At 44.1% G+C, this 17612-nt stretch overlaps 1 protein-coding gene across 1 annotated transcript in view; it reads left to right on the top strand.

Annotated features, from left to right (window-relative positions):
• Positions 1-17612, top strand: part of LOC124591186 (ATP-binding cassette sub-family C member 4-like) — a 384591-nt gene that overhangs the window by 337272 nt on the left and 29707 nt on the right. The window contains exons 19-21 of the mRNA XM_047131714.1: positions 10352-10522; positions 14098-14225; positions 15967-16212. Coding sequence (XP_046987670.1) covers positions 10352-10522; positions 14098-14225; positions 15967-16212 — 545 coding nt within the window. The remainder of the gene's footprint in view (positions 1-10351; positions 10523-14097; positions 14226-15966; positions 16213-17612) is intronic.

Below are 17612 nucleotides of genomic sequence, written 5' to 3'. Positions count from 1 at the left end.
TATAAGATGAACATCAACAAAAGCCATACGAGGATAACGGAATGCAGTCGAATTAAATCAGGTGATACTGAGTGAATTAAATTAGGAAATGACACACTTAGAGTAGAAAACGAGTTTTGCTATCTGAGAAGCCAAATAACTGACGATAGTCGAGGTAGGGAGGGCATAAAATGTAGACTGGCTATGGCAAGGAAAGCCCTCCTGAAGAAGAGAAATTTGTTAATCTCTAGTATAGATTTAAGTGTCCGGAAGTCCTTCCTGAAAGTATTTGTATGGAGTGTAGTCATGTATGGAAGTGAAACATGCACGATAGTTCAGACAAGAAGAGAATAGAAGCTTTCGAAACGTGGTGCTACAGAAGATTCAATCTACATCTACATCCATACTCCGCAAGCCACCTGACGGTGAGTGGCGGAGGGTACCTTGAGTACCTCTATCAGTTCTCCCTTCTATTCCAGTCTCGTATTGTTCGTGGAAAGAAGGATTGTCAGTATGCTTCTGTGTGGGCTCTAATCTCTCTGATTTTATCCTCCTGGTCTCTTCGCGAGATATGCGTAGGAGGGAGCAATATACTGCTAGACTCCTCGGTGAAGGTATGTTCTCGAAACTTCAGCAAAAGCCCGTCCCGAGCTACTGAGCGTCTCTCCTGCAGAGTCACTGGAGTTTATCTATCATCTCCGTAACGCTTTCGCGATTACTAAATGATCCTGTAACGAAGCGCGCTGCTCTCCGTTGGATCTTCTCTATCTCTTCTATCAACCCTATCTGGTACGGATCCCACACTGCTGAGCAGTATTCAAGCAGTGGGCGAACAAGCGTACTGTAACCTACTTCCTTTGTTTTCGGATTGCATTTCCTTAGGATTCTTCCAATGAATCTCAGTCTGGCATCTGCTTTACCAACGATCAACTTGATATAATCATTCCATTTTAAATCACTCCTAATGCGCACTCATTGTGTGTCATGGCGGCTGCAGTGTAACACGTGCCCACTCACAAAACAAAAACTTTTGCAAACTCCTTCTCAGTTGCCCCTGTCCGCCTCTGGAACAAACTGCCCCTTACCTTGCGCAAAATTCGATCTCCTGCTGCTTTTAAGAAGAAGTTGAAGCATTTCCTACTATCATCCTCACAAAGTTCTCCGCAAAATTAATGTACAAGTACAATCCCCTCATCTGTCAAATAGCAAAGCTAGCGTCTCCTATCTTGCTCCTGAGATGCCTTCCTCTTCATCTTTCTCTATTAGCCACGCAATCTTCTTTTCCTTTATATTTCCTTAATTATGTTTCATCATGTCTCTATTCTTCTCCTCCCTTCACCATGAGTCTCCCTCATACTCCCTGCTGCCGGCACTCCTATCTAAAATCTGTCTCTTCAATAATGTCTAATTATAACAGTACTTGTGACCTAAGAATATAAACTCTATATGTATGTATTTTTCCAGGTGTACCTTTCAAATTGTTTATTTCACTTTTTGTACTAGATGTAGTTTAACATGCCTACTAAAACATATGAATGTAAAATAAGTAGAATGCCTGGTTAGATGTAAGAGAGGGCCTGATGGCCCTAATCTTGCCAGGTTAAATAAATAAATAAATAAATAAATAAATACTCCCAGATAATTTATGGAAGTAACTGCTTCCAGTTGCTGACCTGCTATATTGTAGCTAAATGATAAGGGATCTATCTTTCTATGTATTCGCAGCACATTACACTTGTCTACATTGATATTCAATTGCCATTCCCTGCACCATGCGTCAATTCGCTGCAGATCCTCCTGCATTTCAGTACAATTTTCCAATGTTACAACCTCTTGATATACCACAGCATCATCCGCAAAAAGCCTCAGTGAACTTCCGATGTCATCCACAAGGTAATTTATGTATATTGTGAATAGCAACGGTCCTACGACACTCCCCTACGGCACACCTGAAATCACTCTTACTTCGGAAGACTTCTCTCCATTGAGAATGACATGCTGCGTTCTGTTATCTAGGAACTCTTCAATCCAATCACATAATTGGTCTGATAGTCCATATGCTCTTACTTTGTTCATTAAACGACTGTGGGGAACTGTATCGAACGCCTTTCGGAAGTCAAGAAACACGGCATCTACCTGTGAACCCGTGTCTATGGCCCTCTGAGTCTCGTGGACGAATAGCGCGAGCTGGGTTTCACACGACCGTCTTTTTCGAAACCCATGCTGACTCCCACAGAGTAGATTTCTAGTCTCCAGAAAAGTCATTATACTCGAACATAATACGTGTTCCAAAATTCTACAACTGATCGATGTTAGAGATATAGGTCTATAGTTCTGCACATCTGTTCGACGTCCCTTCTTGAAAACGGGGATGGCCTGTGCCCTTTTCCAATCCTTTGGAACGCTACGCTCTTCTAGAGACCTACGGTACACCGCTGCAAGAAGGGGGGCAAGTTCCTTCGCGTACTCTGTGTAAAATCGAACTGGTATCCCATCAGGTCCAGCGACCTTTCCTCTTTTGAGCGATTTTAATTGTTTCTCTATCCCTCTGTCGTCTATTTCGATATCTACTATTTTGTCATCTGTGCGACAACCTAGAGAAGGAACTACAGTGCAGTCTTCCTCTGTGAAACAGCTTTGGAAAAAGACATTTAGTATTTCGGCCTTTAGTCTGTCATCCTCTGTTTCAGTACCATTTTGGTCACAGAGTGTCTGGACATTTTGTTTTGATCCACCTACCGCTTTGACATATGACCAAAATTTCTTATGATTTTCTGCCAAGTCAGTACATAGAACTTTACTTTCGAATTCATTGAACGCCTCTCGCATAGCCTTCCTCACACTACATTTCGCTTCGCGTAATTTTTGTTTGTCTGCAAGGCTTTGGCTATGTTTATGTTTGCTGTGAAGTTCCCTTTGCTTCCGCAGCAGTTTTCTAACTCGGTTGTTGTACCACGGTGGCTCTTTTCCATCTCTTACGATCTTGCTTGGCACATACTCATCTAACGCATATTGTACGATGGTTTTGAACTTTGTCAACTGATCCTCAACACTATCTGTACTTGAGACAAAACTTTTGTGTTGAGCTGTCAGGTACTTTGTAATCTGCTTTTTGTCACTTTCGCTAAACAGAAAAATCTTCCTACCTTTTTTAATATTTCTATTTACTGCTGAAATCATCGATGCAGTAACCGCTTTATGATCGCTGATTCCCTGTTCTGCGTTAACTGTTTCAAATAGTTCGGGTCTGTTTGTCACCAGAAGGTCTAATATGTTATCGCCACGAGTCGCTTCTCTGAATGCTGAAGATTAGATAAGTACATCAAGTAAATAATGAGGAAGTACTGAACAGAACTGGGGAGAAGAGGAATTTCTGGCACAACTTGCCTAGAAGAAGGAATCGGTTGATAGGACACGCTCTAAAATGGTTCAAATGGCTCTGAGCACTATGGGACTCAACATCTGAGGTCATCAGTCCCCTAGACTTAGAACTACTTAAACCTAACTAACCTAAGGACATAATACACATCCATACCCGAGGCAGGATTTGAACCTGCGACCGTAACGGTCGCGCGGTTCCAGACTGAAGCGCCTAGAACCGCTCGGCCACAGCGGCCGGCCAGACACGCTCTGAGGCAACAAGGGATCACCAGTTTAGTACTGGAGGGTAAAAATCGTAGAGGGAGACCAAGAGATGAATACACTAAGCAGATTCAGAAGGATGTAGGCTGCAGAGGAGGCTTGCACTGGATAGGGAAGCATGGAGAGCTGCATCAACCAGTTTCTGGACTGAAGACAACAGCCGCGCGGGATTAGCCGAGCGGTCTCAGGCGCTGCAGTCATGGACTGTGCGGCTGATCCCGTTTGAGGTTCGAGTCCTCCCTCGGGCATGGGTGTGTGTGTTTGCCCTTAGGATAATTTAGGTTAAGTAGTGTGTGGTCTTAGGGACTGATGACCTTAGCAGTTAAGTCACATAGGATTTCACACACACACTGAAGGCAAAAACAACAAATTGTAACAAATAAAAACTATACTTATTCGTCAACAGGGAGTGTCCGCGTTAGTTATTTACCCAAAACTGTTCAAATTCAGTCTCTAGATCGCTTTACTCTATTGATCTGAAAATGGGCTGCTGGCCCGAAACCTGTCATGTGAAAATAAAGAAAAGCAGTATGGAGACTGAATTTGGACAGTTTTAGCTGCATTTTTGGCTTTAGGAGCCTTAATATTTAGCCCCAAGATAAGTTTCTTAGTTAAGTTGAGGCTGCTTTAGCTATTGTGTGGCGTAAGTGGAGTGAGGCCCAGACAAACAGGTGGTACAGAGGGTGCCGATTCCGTGAGAAATTGCGCTAGTTTAGTACTCGGATAATCTGACTGGCCGCCACAACAGGGGATTTAAGGATTACCCTTGGGCCTTATTAATATTTTTAAATATATCACTCACATTTGACATTCGTACTAGCTATGCTCTCAATAGTAATTAGGCTGTAATCCAAACACTTCAGATTTCAATTTAATAACCAGTTAAGCTCGATAAGCAGAGGAAGCACTTCATGCGTCTCCGCTTTCCGTCAAAAAATGCGTTAAGAGCGAAGTGATTCGGACTGACATATCAGTCGTTAAGTAGGGGCCGTACGGTACAGTTCGTTGTAGGGGCCGCACGATTAAGATGTGAGCTGCGTGCCGTATATGATGACCTCAGAAATAGCGACTCTGCGAGTAATGCACAGAAGAACAGAGTACTAAACGCGTAAATTGGTCTGCGTCTATGTTTTGTGTAATGCATTTAACGCGTGTTACGCAAGACTTTGTAGGCATGCGTTTGCGAAATATTTTGTTACCACAATGAATTTTTCATTTTGAAGCAGACTGTGTGCTGATATAAAACTTCCGGACAGATTAAAACTTAGATTTTCATCTTGTTAGCAGTTTGTGGCTTTATGTGCTCCGTAGTTATAAATGAACAACAGGCCATTGGCATCTCTGTTGACTATGGACACTTATTTTTATAGCCTAAAGAGCCTTAGACAACTTACCTATATTTCACAGCCTCACAACAATGGATTCGCGACCTGAGCCCTACTTTTGAACAGGGACAAGGACATCTTCAACAAATATCACATGGATGTAGAATGACAGAATCTCCGTCCTCTGCTTTTTTGCGGCAGAGTACAAATACGCCCACGCGTGTCCTGCATTCTCAGTACAAATGGGAACAGTTACATGCTATATGTGGAAACACAGAAAAGGTAATGAATACACAGAGCGCATGTTGCGCTGGACACTGACAGTAGTAGCATCCACCTGCAAAGTGTTCACTCGTTGCGTGATTCTCATACATCGCCCTTCAGAATCGCTTATGACATACACCCTCGGCGGTTACATGTTTCGTCCATTGTCTTCTCGGGAATCCACGTACTTGGTTCTTGGCTTTTGTCTACTAGCTCAGTCTGGAGATATTGTCTCTAGCTTTTCATACACTGAGCGGTCAAACGTCATGGCATGGGAGAGCATTGGATACTATGTCAGTCGTAAGCTTCTGAAGCCTGTGAGCTGCATTTGTCTGCGTACAGTTCTGATGCTAACGAGTTTCTGATGCCACCACGCACTCAAATTGGCGGCGATGTGATTCACAGTAGCAGCCGATCGCCACGTATGACTCTGCGGAGGTGACGTCACGTCCTTTCGTCAAACGCTTGCGGTCGCCCTGTGAGGCAGTTTACGTATGTGGAAACATTTTATCTGCCATGTTGCACACTACCCTGGGCACTGTAGATTACGGAAACCCGAACTGTTGTGTAATCTCCGATACGTTATAACCCACGCATCTTGCACCGATTGTCATTCCACGTCAGAAGTTGTTAACTCGCGACATCCTGTCACTTTCACTACACACCTTCCTACAACAAGATGTTCAGGTACCGTGTCTGCACTCGCACTGACTGTTATTCGGGCGTCATACACGGCACATCTCCAAAACACACAACTCTTCCAGTGGCTTTTAGCCAATCATTTTGTTATAAGGAGTGGTACGAAAGGTCGTAACAAACAAACGGGTTGAAATTTGCATATTCCGCTTTGGGATAACGCAGTGAGACAGCTAGGAGTGCAAATGTTGTGTCCAGGGAGGTTGTGCGCACGTGCAGGTACATGCCGCAGGAGAGAAGCAAACAGTTGTGTGTTCCGTCCATGTGACGCGCCAGTGGGTTTCCACTTCGTTCTACAGGTCGTCATTGAGTGAGGTTGGTGTAACACTGATCTTTAAAGTTACTTGATCTACTGTACTCCGTTCGCACAAGTCTCACTCACTTACACTAATGAGACAAACTTTACGACCAACTGTCCAACAGCTTGTTGGTCCGCCTTTGCTACACAATATGGCAGGGGTTCAGAGTGGCATAGTGTGGCATGGGTTCGACACGTGCTTGATAGGTCTCTGGCGGTTTATGGGACTAGGTCCTTACGCACAGGTCACGCAACTCCCATAAATCATCGGCTAGTGGTGTTCCGCCATCAGGAGAATTTGGTGCCCAAGGCTTTAACGCAAGTCCACTGTCATGCTTCTCAAGTCGGTATATAATGATTCTGCCCTATTGACATGGACAGTTGTGCGCTGGAACATGGCGTCACTGTCAACGAAGACATCAGGCCTGAGGAGATGCAGATGGTCCACAATAAAGTTCATGTGGTCCACAACTGTCACGATGCCTTCGATTGCTACGAGAGGGTACGTAGAAGCCTAGGTTAGTGTCCCCCTCAGCGCAGTACTGTTCCTGTGGTCTGCCTCCATGACGTGGTGCAAGTATAGAGCAGCTGCTCGTCCTTATGATCGTGTATCTGGATTCGATCATCGAGTTAGAAACGTGGTTCATCCGTCCAGGCGACACGGTTCTACTGATCCACAGTCCACTCTTATAACCCCGCGTCCACTGCTCACGTAACTGACGATCGTTGGGTTAACATGGGATCACGTAGGAATCGTCATATACAGAGCCCATGTTCAACGATGTACGCTGGACGGTGTGCTCCGAAACACTTAAGTCTGCATCAGGGCTATTTCATTTCAAATCGCATGAAAAATGAGAAAATTGACCTTGCACTTTTTTAAATCATTACTAATTTTCATATGTGTGAAAAAAAAGTAAACATCTTTCATGACGTCATCTCTTAAATGTTTTCTAGGTTAGAGGCAAAATTCAGCAAATTTTGCGTAACTTTCTGACCACGACAATTTGTCTGCCGTGTGAATCAAATACCTACAATTTGGTTCAGTGTAAGACGATTCATTCTGAAACTGAATATCTGTTCTTGATGTAGTATATAACAATAACTTAACAACAATTAATAAATTTTTGAAACCCTTTTATTCATGTAGTAAGCATAAACACCGTTTTCATAAAGATTAACCTCCCCTGCAACAACCTTAAAAACTTCCTACACTCTTTCTGAACACCCTGTGTACTTCCCGTACTACGTCACATGTACGCAACGTCAGAAGTCTCGCATTGAGAAGGGATGTATAAAGTTTTGGCTCATCAGTGTATTTCTGATGCGCTGGTCTATACAGCCTCCAAGTTTGGAAACATTCAGGCCTCTATTTTTGGTTGACACTATTTTTGCAGAGCTTCAACGTAAATAACTACGAGTATCTTTCCTGAGGTAAGGCGCCCTCTATGCGACTTGCATCACATTGGAAGTTAACCTCTCCAAACCATGACAAGTATATCTGGTACAGTGACGTCACTTAATATAGTTACGTGCTTACCCAATCTTGGTAACTTCACAGTACGTGGTAGGAGGAAGGGAGTGGACGGGGGGAGTATAACATCTGGTTTTAACAAAAAACCGCTAGAAGTAATCACACACACCAAGGTTCGACTAAAGAGGTGGCAAAATGCACAAATGCGGCTGATACCCGACCAATACATCGGCCAAGTTAGAAAGTGTACGCAGTCAAATTTCTAGGTTAAAAATTCAAACCGTGTTCTTTCATTTGGGGTCAGATGATGCTTCTGTGTGTTTGCTGCAGCTGTTGCCGTCCCCCGCATCTCAGTGGCCAGTCTTGTCAGTCTTCCCAATCACCCGGTAGAAGTCCTCGGGCTTCGATAGCTTCCTGAACTTCCCTACGCCAGTTCCGTCCACCTCATCCTCATTTATTTCCTTCTAGAGGTGTCGGTTTAGTCATCCTCTTGGGCCGTCAGTTCCATAGACATGATCTTAAAGTTCACAAACCATGTGATCTGTTTTATTTCCGTTGTCTCTGCAGCATTAATTAGAATCTCCAGTCGCTCTTGTTTCTTGGTTTATTATTCGATTCATTATTGTTACTTCAAAATACCGCATATAGTTCTTACAATTTTGAATTATCCGTCTCTTAGTGTTTATAGTTATATATTTACTCCACAGCAAGTAATATAGTTACTCAGATTCTTGATCGTTTTCATGTGAGTTCATGGGTAGCATTTTTGCTAGTATCTGTATTCGTCGATAGTACTGCTTGTGCCTGGGCCTATACGTGGCGCGTTGGAGATATGTTGCCATACACATTAACCAATATTCATTTCGTGCGATTCTTAGCATGATGTTTCCCTTCTATATTCTGAATCTGTTTCTTTTTTCTTTGTTGATAAGACATGACTTTTTTGGTGATAAGCGACCTACATCATAGTTCAATGTATATATGCAGGATGTTCCAAAGTGCTTGTGACAAACGTCAAGCGGTGATACATCACGTATATATATATATATATATATATATATATATATATATATATATATGTGTGTGTGTGAGAGAGAGAGAGAGAGAGAGAGAGAGAGAGAGAGAGATAGTGTGTTAGACTGTTATCTCTACCAGCCTTTGCTGTATAAAAATATTTCACCAAAATTTACATACTCCATGTTCTTTCACCGCAAAATTATACCTTTTTTACTACGTTTTATCGTGGTGCTGATAAAGTGAATGTGAATGCTAAGAAAAAGGCATCAATCAAAACTGGCCCTTCTGGAGACATTTCACTTTCTTAAGTTGGAATCTAGCGAGTACTGTGTATCGATGATCGATGTTCGTTTTTATGTTTCTTTTTACTTTAAGTACACACACTAAAGCGCCAAAGAAACTGGTATAGGCATGCGTACTCAAATACAGCGATATGTAGACAGGCAGAATACGGCGCTGCGATCGGCAACAGATATATAAGACAACAAATGTTTGGCGCAGTTGTAAATCGGTTTCTGCTGCTACAATGACAGGTTATCAAGATTTAAGTGAGTTTGAACGTGTTGCTATAGTCGGCGCTCAAGCGATGGGACGAAGCATCTCCGAGCTATCGATGAAGTAGGGATTTTCCCGTACGATCATTTCACGAGTGTACAGTGAATATCAGCAATCCGATAAAACATCAAATCTCCGACATCGCTGCCGCCGGAAACGATCCTGCAAGAATGGGACCAACGACGACTGAAGAGAATCGTTCAGTGTGACAGGAGAGCAACCCTTCCGCAAATTGCTGCGAATTTCAATGCTGGACCATCAACAAGTGTCAGCGTGCGAACCATTCAACTAAACATAATCAATGTGGGCTTCCTGAGCCTAAGGCCCACTCGTGTATCCCTGATGACTCCACGACACAAAACATTACGCCTCGTCTGGGCCTGTCAACACAGACACTGAGCTGTTGATGACTGTAAACATGTTGCTGGTCGGATGAGTCTCGTTTCAAATTCAATCGAATGGATGGACTTGTACAGGTATGGAGGCAACCACATGAATCCAGGGACCCTGCATGTCAGCAGGGGCCTGTTCAAGCTGGTGGAGGCTCTGTAATGGTGTGAGGCGTGTACAGTTGGAGTGATATTGGACCCATGATACGTCTAGATACTACTCTGACAGGTGACACGTAGGTAAGAATCCTGTCTGATCACCTTCATCCATTCATGTCCATTATGCATTCCGACGGACTGGGGCAATTCCAGCAGGACAACGCGACACTCCATACGTCCAGAATTCCTACAGATTGGCTCCAGGAATACTTTTCTGAGTTTAAACACTTCCGCAGGCCACGAAACTCCGCAGACGTGAACATTATTGAGCATATCTGGGCTGCTCTGCAACATGCTGTTCAGAAGAGATCTCCACCCCCTGGTACTCTGACGGATTTATGGACAGTCCTGCAGGATTCATAGTGTCGTTTCCCTTCAGCACTACTTCAGACACTACTCGAGTCCAATCCACGTCGTGTTGCGGCACTTCTGCGTGCTCGCGGAGGCCCTACTCTATATTAGGCAGATGTACCAATTTCTTTGGATCTTATGGTAGCGGAGTCATTTTCATGTCATTTTGGTGGCTGCTGTTGACACGGTGCGTACTGCGCAGGTTCCAAGGGTTCGAGCGTGGGCCTGGCCATCACGCAATCGCTGTTCGTGACGGACATGCTGCAGTACGGCATCCTGCAGCTGAACGAGTCCGTAAGCCAGGCTACGTCCGTGGAGCGCGTGCTCGAGTACACCAGGCTCGACATGGAGCCCGCCCTCGAGTCCGAACCAGGTAAGCCTCACAGTTCTCGCCTGGGTACTTCGCCACCGCAGTGGTCGATCTGGGGTAACATAACTCAAATAGGAAAAATAAAGGTATCAAACAGATTAGAGAAAAATTATATTTTAATGATCACTTCTCCCTGATAGTGGCAAAAATTAAACACTAATGCTCTTATGAGTGCCCGTTGTCTTCCACCATAAATGCTAACTAGCATAAAGACATGTTGGGCATAAAAATACATAATTTCGAAACTAGAAGTATCAATCAAAACTGACGTTTCGATCACCTTTGCAGTGGTCCTCTTCATATAGACTAAACTGTTTAATCTCTCAGAAGACGATCACTAGAAAGATGGTCGAAACGTCGGTTTTGATAGTTGCTGTTAGTTACAAAAAGACGCGCCAGATGTTTAAAAGAATTGTAATCAGTAGTTCTCTTACTACATTTGGTACACAGATATCTTACAAAACGCACTTACAACGCACCGAATCAGATGTTAGTTTCTAAGCTAGCTCAGCGTGTTGGGTCACAGAGTTATGTGCCCTCCGTAATATAAAAACTGAGTGAATGGATCAACGATGAACTTGAATGGATGTGATAGGACGTCCACTCCGAACAAATGCAACGAACAATGATCAAAATGAAATAATAGAAACGTAAATAAAAAAGAAATTGAAGCAATTATTATGTCACTGAAGTGTAATGACACATATAGCTTTTTCATGGGTAAAATACATTTTGCACTTATCTGTAAAATGAAAGATTAAGATTTTTGTGTTCCCTCAATCTCAATATTACACTTTCAGAAAAGAAAGAATTGACCAATTTTGGAAATTAGTGAGGCGACACTTGATCAGCGTAGCCTCATTTTGCCAAATTAATCTTCGGCAGTTAACTCCAGGTCTGAGTCCGTTCAGGGACTTCCAACTTGTCAATTTTGATCATAGCCAGGAGGTACAGTTTCTGAAACTCTTTACCAGCCAGGTGGAAGATAGATCTTTGTCCTCCGTAGTTGCAATCTAGTTTTTTGAAAAGTGGCTGTAAGTGTCGTCGATATATTAAAGAAACTCTTCCTTGATTTCAGTCGTTGCAGGTGCGGTTCGTGCCCATTCAGAGAACGCAGTCTCTATCGCTCCATTTCCTTTCTTTCCTCATAATGTACGAGGTCTGTTCAAAAATTTCCGTAACTTTGTCACAAAATTTTTCTTGGCTTACCTTTTACTTATCGTACATGGTCTCCTTCGAAATACCCTCCTACACAATTGGTACACCGCTCCCAGCGGGGCTTCCACTTCTGGAAGCAGTCCGGTACGCCTCTTGCTGGATCGCACGAAGCACCGTTTGGGAATATTCTTTTATCTCGTCTATCGTTACATATCTTCGTCCTTTCAACGGGGTTTTCAATTTTGGGAATAAAAAAATGTCCGCAGGGGCCAGGTCTGAAGAGTACGGAGGATGAGGCAGCACAGTGGTTTCGTTTTTTGTGCAGCAGTCACGCACCAACAGGGATGAATGTGCGGGTGCGTTATTGTGATGCAAGAGCCATGAATTGTCTCGCCACATTTCAGACAGTTTTCTTCTCACATTTTCTCACGGGCGCCGCAACGCGTCCCAACACTACCATCGATTGACAGTTTGTCCCCGTGGCGCGAATTCATGATGAAATAATGCTTCAAAGTCAAAGAACCCTATCAGCATGGCTTCGACATTTGACCTGCCTGGCGAGCTTTTTTTGTCTTGGAGAACATTTTCCAGTCCATTGTCAAGATTAGGCCTTGGTCCCAACATCATAACCGTAGACCCATGTCTTATCACTAGTTATGATTCTCTTAAGGAACATCTCGTTCTCATTTGCGCGATCCAAAAGCTCTTCACAGATTGTTAGGCGAAGATCGTTCTGGTCTTGACTCACGAGCTGAGTGACGAACTTGGCGGCAACACGATGCATCTCAAGATGCTGTGTGAGGATTTCGTGAGATGACCGAACTGAAATGTTACATTCTTTTGCAATCTCTCTGACAGTCACCCTTCAATTGTCGCGCACAGTTTCGCTTACGTTCCCGAGAAGAGCGTCAACGGTAGACGTTGAAGGGCGTCCTGAACGAGGCTCAGTTTTAACATCTGTCCGGCTACTTTTAAACCGTGTGAAGCACTCGTGTGATAGAGAACGGCTTCAGCACTCAACACCGTAGGCTTCCTGCATTATATGGTGTGCCTGTATAAAGGTTTTCTCGAGTTTCCCGCAAAGTTTAATGCAGACGCGTTGCTCCTCAACTTTGCCATCTCGAAATTCGAAAATTGTGCGACACAACGTTCTAGTCAATACAGCGCCGACATGCAACAATGAAACTTCCGGCAGTGGTAATATCTCTTTATATTCTATTAATTATCCTTGCACAGTTCTATGAGTGAATTATGTTTCCTACTTGACCATCTATATACTCGCAGAATCGATGCGCAAAGTAGGACAGTACTATTACTAGTCCATGAGCGCATAATTACTATTTGTAATGTTCTCTCTGGTGTGTTGAGAGGACTTCTAGGATCTTCTCCGTGCCAAATAGCCGCATTGAATAATTGTGATTTCCTTTCAAGATTACTGGGAGAAAGAGATTGAAAATATATTGTATGCTACTCAAGAAAATACTGAGCATTTACATCAAAGGTGTGTAAGCAATTTCATTATATATGTATTCTCTAATTGGAAATTTGCACGGAGGTGTTGTTTCGTTGGTAATCAGAAGGGAACTTCCGATGAATTGGAAACGAACCTGCAATTATTAGATCCAGGAGCTCCATTATTTCATCTGATAATTAAACTCTATCAAAGCAAACTTTCCGCTTGATCTGAGGTTTCCCGACTGGCTACGCAACACAAGAAAACCAAGACATTTTATTTACATAGGGTTGTAGATCGCTTCGAATCATCGAGACTGCGGACAAGGAGAGTCATCGTCCGATTCTGATTAAACAAGTAAAACTTAATTATAACTTTCTTGAGCGACTGTGATGGCTGTGATATGGCTGCTTACGAATGAGGTCATTAATAAAATACTAATAACTAACTTTCCTGTCGGCCGCTGTGGCCGAACGGTTCTAGGCGCTTCAGTCCGGAACCGCGCTGCTTCTATGGTCGCAGGTTCGAATCCTGCCTCGGGCATGAATGTGTGTGATGTCCTTAGGTTAGGTAGGTTTAAGTAATTCTAAGTCTAGGGGGCTGATGACCTCAGATGTTAAGTCCCATAGTGCTTAGAGCCATTTGCACCCTTTTTGCACTAACTTTCATCCTCACCAGTAACCAGTATAGACACAATATTAATAAAAATTATACAGTTACACATTAGACATCGGCATGCCATCATGCCACTGGCACCCAATTACGAAGGTTCCGGAATTTTTTTAACAGACCTAGTATGTTATAATTGATAAGTGATCGTTAACGAGCTGTTTTTAAACAGTTGATGGAACAATCGCTATTGCAGTAGTGCCTAAGCTTCCAGATTACAAGAAATGTGAGCCTGAGGTGTTGCTGGGGTTGGGAACACGCCCAGTGGTGAGACGTGGTGTGGCGTGGTGTGTTACAGGCAAGAAGCCGCCCAAGGGTTGGCCCAGCTCCGGCGCCGTCGTCTTCCAGGACGTGACGCTGCGGTACGGCGCAGACGTCCCGCCCGTCCTCAAGGCGGTCAACTTCTCCATAGCGCCCACGCACAAGGTGAGCTCCAGCGTTCAGTCGCGGCACTCGCTGCGCACTGCGACAGCGGCGTCCCGAGGGGCCGGCCTGCTCCACTGCTGAACACGATATCGAGTGAATGCGAATAGTGTCGCTTGTATTAGACGATATTCTTGAATAAAGCATTCTCGCGTTTCTCGCACTTCAATTCGGGTAAAATCTCAAGCTTTCGACAATTTCCACCATCGGCGTCGTCTGGAGAAACTGTCAGTCGTGCTGGTCTCATAGAGCCCGTAAAAAGTTCATGTACAGTATTTTGAGACAAATTTTATAAGACTTTGTTTTTTGATTGAATCCACCTTGAGTAAACACAATTCTTTCTATTTTTACTCAGGCATGTTTCACTGAAGTTGCGGGCAAGATCTAATGCGCGCGCGGCTGTGTGTGTGTGTGTGTGTGTGTGTGTGTGTGTGTGTGTGTGTGTGTGTGTGTGTGTGCGCGCTCGCACGCGCAACATGTTTCACTTACTTTCTCTGATTTCCTCATTATGTACAATGTGGAAAAAGGCACTTTTTATACTTTCACTGTCACGGTTTGCGAAACAGCGAAACCAGGCTGGCGGACAACTGAATAGTTGAATCTGTTAGGGGTGTGAGTTTTGCCTGTTTCACATATGTTTCTGACTCTCTCTCGTCTGACAGTTCTTTCAGGGCAGACACAAGAGTTCCGTCGCAGAGAGATATGTACTCGTTTATAATTTCTGATGAACGAATATACAGCTCCCTGTAAGGGAACTCTGCCCTCAAAAACTGTGAGACGACTAACCCATAAAGACACAGACACACACACACACACACACACACACACACACACACACACACACAAACTCAGAGACAGATTTAAAAGTCTCTGCCCTGTTACCCCCTCCCCCAGAACACATCCAACTGTTCCACTGGTCGACTGCCCGCCAACTTCGTTTCGTAGTTTTGAAAAAGTGACAATTAAAGTTTAAAAAGTGGAGTTATTCACATTGAACATAATGAGAGAACCAGGAAAAGTATGGAAACATGCTGCACACATATACTCGCACATATACTCGCACACACACACACACACACACATACACACACACACACATACACAATCTTCCACATTGAATAAAATAATGTTAACACACATTTTCGAGTTAATTAACTGTCTACATTAAGTTTTCCATTGCTGAACTTAACAGACCGTGAAAGGAAAACAACTGTCACGCAAAACACAGAAAGCCAGAAAGTACACAGTATATATAAACAGATCTTGACTGTTTTCGACTTTGTGAATAATTTCCTAACAACTCAAAATTATATAAGCGCAGGTAGTAATAAGAAATATGTCTGTAGAAGGAAAAGAAACCCTGCTGCTGATGCTGTAACTCCAGCGAAACGTGTCTTGGTTCTCAAATTTGTGAATACTTTCTTAAAAACTGAAAATTACGTAAATAAAGGTAGTAAACACAAATTTTCCTGTTATTTGATAGAAGGAAAATAAAAAAGCTACTGATTATGCTGTTACTTCAGCGGAACATGTCTGAGTGAAAAAACAAAGAGTGTGTTTATTCAACGAAAACCCCATCCTAAAATTTATTTATTTATTTATTTATTTTTTTGTAAGCAAACACGGGCACAAGAGCTTCAACCCCGAGATAAATATTTGTGAGACGTGTATGGATATCGTTCATGTAGTGACGGCACGTTGTCGTCGAGTGTTGGTATACACGCAGAGCTGGTGGTGCCGGCAGGTGGGCATCGTGGGGCGCACGGGCGCCGGCAAGTCGTCGCTCATCTCGGCGCTGTTCCGGCTGGCGCCGATCGAGGGCGCCGTGCTGCTCGACGACATCGACACGCAGACCATCGGGCTGCACGACCTCCGCCGCCACATCTCCATCATCCCGCAGGAACCGGTGCTCTTCTCCGCCTCCATGAGGTTCAATCTCGACCCCTTCCAGGAGTTCGACGACGCCAAGCTCTGGGAGGCGCTCGAGGAGGCAAGTAGCACCTCTCACCACTTCTTTGCCTTTTGTTCACCCCTCCCCATCCCCCCACTCCCCCTATAAACTTGTAACTGCTCCCATAATGAAGCTATACCTCTCGCTTCCTTGGTCCAAGTACATCTACACTACTGTCCATTAAAATTGCTACACCACTGAGATGACGTGCTACAGACGTGAAATTTAACCGACAGGAAGAAGATGCTGTGATATGCATATGATTAGCTTTTCAGAGCATTCACACAAGGTTGACGCCGGTGGCGACACTTACAACGTGCTGACATGAGGAAAGTTTCCAACCGATTTCTCATACACAAACGGCAGTTGACCGGCGTTGCCTGGTGAAACGTTGTTGTGATGCCTCGTGTAAGGAGGAGAAATGCGTACCATCACGTTTCCGACTTTGATAAAGTTCGGATTGTAGCCTATCGCGATTGCGGTTTATCGTATCGCCACATTGCTGCTCGCGTTGGTCGAGATCCAATGACTGTTAGCAGAATATGGAATCGGTGGGTTCAGGAGGGTAATACGGAACGCCGTGCTGCATCCCAACGGCCTCTTATCACTAGCAGTCGAGATGACAGGCATCTTATCCGCATGAATGTAACGGATCGTGCAGCCACGTCTCGATGCACGAACCTGGATGCACGAATGGGAAAACGCCATTTTTTCGGATGAATCCAGGTTCTGTTTACACCATCATGATGGTCGCATCCGTATTTGGCGACATCGCGGTGAACGCACATTGGAAGCGTGTGTTCGTCAGCGCCATACAGGCGTATCACCCGGCGTGATGGTATGTGGTGCCATTGGTTACACGTCTCGGTCACCTCTTGTTCGCATTGACGGCCCTCTGGACGGTGGACGTTACATTTCAGATGTGTTACGACCCGTGGCTCTACCATTTATTCGATCTCTGCGAAACCCTATATTTCAGCAGGATAATGTACGACCGCATGTTGCAGGTCCTGTACGGGCCTTCCTGGATACAGAATGTGCCCTGACCAGCACATTCTCCAAATTTCTCACCAATTGTAAACGTCTGGACAATGGTGGCCGAGAAACTGGCTCGTCACAATACGCCAGTCACTACTCTTGATGAACTGTGGGATCGTGTTGGAACTGCGTGGGCAGCTGTACCTGTACACGCCATCCAAGCTCTGTTGGACTCAATGCCCAGGCGTATCAAGGCCGTTATTACGGCCACAGATGGTTGTTCAGGGTACTGTTTTCTCAGGATCTATTCACCCAAATTGCATGAAAATATAATCACATGTCAGTTCTAGTATAATATATTTGTCCAATGGATACCCTTTTATCATCTGCATTTCTTCTTGGTGTAGCAATTTTAATGGCCAGTAGTGTATATACACTCCTGGAAATGGAAAAAAGAACAC

Source organism: Schistocerca americana, chromosome 2, assembly GCF_021461395.2.
Source record: "Schistocerca americana isolate TAMUIC-IGC-003095 chromosome 2, iqSchAmer2.1, whole genome shotgun sequence".
Taxonomy (NCBI): Eukaryota; Metazoa; Arthropoda; class Insecta; order Orthoptera; family Acrididae; genus Schistocerca; species Schistocerca americana.
The sequence above is the reverse complement of the archived record's forward strand: the minus strand, read 5'-3'. Positions and strand labels throughout refer to the sequence as shown.